At 47.9% G+C, this 3,863-nt stretch overlaps 1 protein-coding gene across 1 annotated transcript; it reads right to left on the reverse strand.

Annotated features, from left to right (window-relative positions):
* Positions 1 to 432: 432 nt before the first annotated feature.
* Positions 433 to 2,337, reverse strand: myadml2 (myeloid associated differentiation marker like 2). Its single transcript, XM_088599780.1, has 2 exons — positions 2,015 to 2,337; positions 433 to 1,566 (listed from the first exon to the last, which is right to left on the reverse strand). Exon 2 carries the CDS (start codon positions 1,462 to 1,464, stop codon positions 556 to 558), a length of 909 nt encoding a protein of 302 aa, XP_088455906.1. The 5' UTR covers positions 1,465 to 1,566; positions 2,015 to 2,337; the 3' UTR covers positions 433 to 555.
* Between the last annotated feature and the right edge of the window lie 1,526 nt (positions 2,338 to 3,863).

Below are 3,863 nucleotides of genomic sequence, written 5' to 3' on the forward strand. Positions count from 1 at the left end.
GCTCTTTAATGAAGGGGGAAGGAGGGATCATTCCAGGTGATTCTACTCAATGCCAAAGATGGATAAATGCTGCTGTTGAAATCACAGGATTCCATCTGACTGCAGAGACATAGCAAGCAGTTTGAAAGCTTGGATGTAAGTCAAGGAAAAGAAAATGAGATTTCGTGGACCTGGAAGAAGGAGGTAGAAGAGGCTCAGACTGAGTGATTCTTGTCAGATCGATACCCTAAGCAATCAATTCAATTGCAGTGGCTCTTTCAGGCAAAAGCGGCACATAGACAAGAGGAAGGGCTTAGACAAGGCCAAGAAGACACACGAGAATTTTGCAGAGAAAATGGCATTTTGTGAGGTGGAGCAAGTTAAGGCCTGATGGGGAAATATTTTATACACAGTATAAAATATTTTATACTGATATACACATATTTTATGTCTCCTGAGGTGGTAGGGATAGGGAGATCGGAAGGAGGGGTTTATTTTTTCCCAGTCAGATGAAGAAAGGAGAAGTGCTTGAAGCCTGGGGGGTGCAGCCGGCGTCCAGAGAGAGCAGCCGGTCCCTCAGGGCGTCTGGGAGACGAACCGGATCCTCTGGGAGTAGATCAGGTCAGCGATGTACAGGACGAGGTTGGCGTAGGTGAAGATGGCCACCACCAGCTGGCTGTCCCAAGGGCACTTCCCCCGGGGACAGCCAGAAGGCCGGCTGGTCTGGCCGTACTTCTTGTCGAAGCAGAACACGGGCCAGATCACGGCGGCGCTCACGTACAGCAGGACTGCCAGGAAGGTGTAGATCACCACAAACCGGTCAAACGGGCACCGGAGCGCCGACGTCCGCCCGGAGACCGTCACGCCCACCACGATGACCGTCACGGCAAAGCAGAAGCTGTAGACCGCCACGCAGTACTGCGTGGCGATGTGGCGGCCGTACTGGCTGTCGTTGACCAGGGCCCCGAAGATGATGCAGGCCACGAAGGCCTGGACGATCTTCAGCAGCCCCGAGACGGTGGCCATGTAGCCCACCACGTGGCCCGGCTTGGCCCGGGTGAGGAGGACCTCGGCGGCGTACGCCAGGGCGCAGAGGCAGGAGCAGACGGTGACGCCGATGCGGTAGCCGCGCACCTCGCAGCCGCCGGCCGGGCACTCGGAGCGCAGGAAGTAGACGGGGTAGACCACGGAGGCCGTCACGTACATGAGCGTGGCCAGCATGGCGAAGGCGATGGTGAAGTTGTCCCAGGAGATGCGCAGGCAGGAGTGGAGGCGGGTGAAGTCCAGCGCGAAGACCACCGCGGACACGGCGAAGCAGAAGCACCACACGAACATGCAGAAGGTCCCGTAGGCGGCGCTGTAGCCCGCCTGGTGCGCCACCAGGCTCAGAGTGGTGCAGCCCAGAGCCAACTGGCACAGGCGGGCCACGCCAACGGCGGACGCCACGGCGGAGATGTTCAGGTAGTGCCCCCCCTGCGGATCCATGCCAGGCCCTCCTGCTCGCGGGCTGATGTGAGGGCGGAGAGGAGAAAGCCGCACAGCCTCACTTGCCTACACGAATGCCTGGCCCCCTCCGTCTGAGCCGCCCTGAAGGACAGACGCAGAAAACGTGCCTCTTTATAGGGAAAGGCTCAAATATAAATCACTGTACTATGGAATTAGTCCAATCTATTTTCTTTTCCAAATTGTCTTTTAGCCAGATCACGAGGGGGAGAACTGGCAACCAATCGCTTACATTATTTGTTTTTCATCATGAAATAACATAACGTTCTCTATGTTTTAAGTCAGACTGTAAATGCAAGTACAACATTTCAGGCCTTTATGATGATTAAACTTCCACACTGAAAGGCCTAGTGAGTATAGAATCTAACCAGTACCTTTGGCAAGCTGTTTATTTACAATTTAAGCATTTTCCATTTAGTTTAAACATTAATTTCATATACAATATATAATTTAAAAAGAGGAATCACCAAAGCATGATAGAGGAGGCTAGACTTGTTGCTGTTAATGTTGTATTTCCTTCGTGTTTTCTTACTTGTATTATTGTTCCATGCTATGTGTCTTCCGAGTTTTCGCAGTAAAGATGGCCAAACCGTAGCTGCGATGCTCCAGATTTGCACAGCGCAGGGCTCCAGGGATCCACCTCAGCGTCGACTTAATCAGAAACAGGTTTTCCTTGCTGCGGCGGTGTCTCTTTCCTATTCAGACCCCAGGGCCCGGTACCATCCTTGTCCTTGCTGCTGCGGTCAGATATATTCGGTCCACTCCCAGCCTCTGTGTTACAGACACGTCTCTCTCTCTCTCCCTTTCTCTGAGCAGGCGAGACTGTCAGGGGAGAGTTATTTAAGAGCAGCAATGCAGCTGAGACCAGCGCAGTCTTGGCAAAGGCCACAATTCTGCTATAAATAGTGATCTATATTAACAAAGGAATGGGGAGGGCAACCACATGTGATTCGGAGGTACCAGCGTGTTGAGTTGTGTTCCTCTGGGACCATGAGCTTTCTGCTTTTAAAGAAAGGTGTTGTTCCTGAGCAGAGGTGCTGTGCTTGTGTTGCAGATGCTGTCAAATGTAACATACTGTATGCCATTTTATGTTTATGTTAGCCTGTCACTAATCTGTTCTGTAATCTCATAAGACATAAAAACGTCCTTTTTGTTTTCATTTTTATATATATTTTTAGAAGGCAGTTCAATGTTCTCTAAAAAACTATCTAGATTTCTGATACCTATCTAGGATTTTTGTATTGCTTCTTACATCAGTTTCTTAGGTGTGTATGCATGTAGAGTGCAGACTTCTAAATAAATCTTAGTGTCAGACTACAGTTAATATTTTCAAGCACTTAATCTTTTTTTAAATTGGTGTCCCTTTAATTTCTTCAGCACAGAGTGTGTTCTTTAAGCAAAAAGGCATCTGGTCCTTCTAAGCTCAAAACAAAGTGATTTGTTTTCTGGAAGCAGTAGAGTTATTTGGACGTACACAACACTAACTATTGCTCTATGCTATATGGCAACAACAACTGAGCAACGAAAACTAACACTTAGGCCTGGAATTCTCAAGTTACTGTAGAACTATTTTTAAGCGGATCGAAGTCAGATATTCGTGGAGAAGTAGCGCCATCGTGTGTTATTGCGTGGAATTACAAGTATAACTGTTACCGGTAAAAGGCCAAAGTTTTGTTGGGATACTTGCTGCTTCATATTTTTGTATACAGAGATGTCATTCCTGGATTAAGCATAATAATAAGCAGCTTTGATGCCAGCATTAATTATTAACTAGATCCTCAGCCGCATCCTTGTATGTGACTTTGGATATCCATGGCACACACCTGAAGAAAGGGCACACTTGTGCACACAATGGCCTGCCGTGTATTTTGTTCATGTAGAATTTCAGGCAATATTGAGGAGGAAATCTTGACACTCTTCACAGCTTATATGCTATACACAGAACAGCTACCAAAGGCCACTCGATCTCATGGGTAATACGCGGGCACTCCAGAGAGTGCTATGTCAGCTGGGTTTGTGGAGATGCCATACCACAAGCATGCACTGGTTAATGTCAGCAATCTTATTGCCATCTGTTGTGTCCCAAGCTTCTATTCATATCGATGGTTCCAATTGTATGTGCACCGATTGCATGTGTGTATGTTTGATTTCATGAGCTCTCTATGAACAATAATCAAGGCTAAAGCACTGTGTACAGTTTCAGGTTTTGCCATCCGTTCTGTATTCCTGTGTGCTGGGACTGTGACCAGTCCGAGATTTTGAGAGCATGAACATATTTAACCTGTTTTTTTTTTTTCTCCAAGTCCCAAGTTTCAACTGCATTTGCAAGCTTGACATCCCAAACGCGACCAGAAAGGTTCAGAAAGAACACAGCGAGTCTG

Source organism: Lepisosteus platostomus, chromosome 11, assembly GCF_059453375.1.
Source record: "Lepisosteus platostomus isolate fLepPlt1 chromosome 11, fLepPlt1.hap1, whole genome shotgun sequence".
In the NCBI taxonomy this organism is placed as follows: Eukaryota; Metazoa; Chordata; class Actinopteri; order Semionotiformes; family Lepisosteidae; genus Lepisosteus; species Lepisosteus platostomus.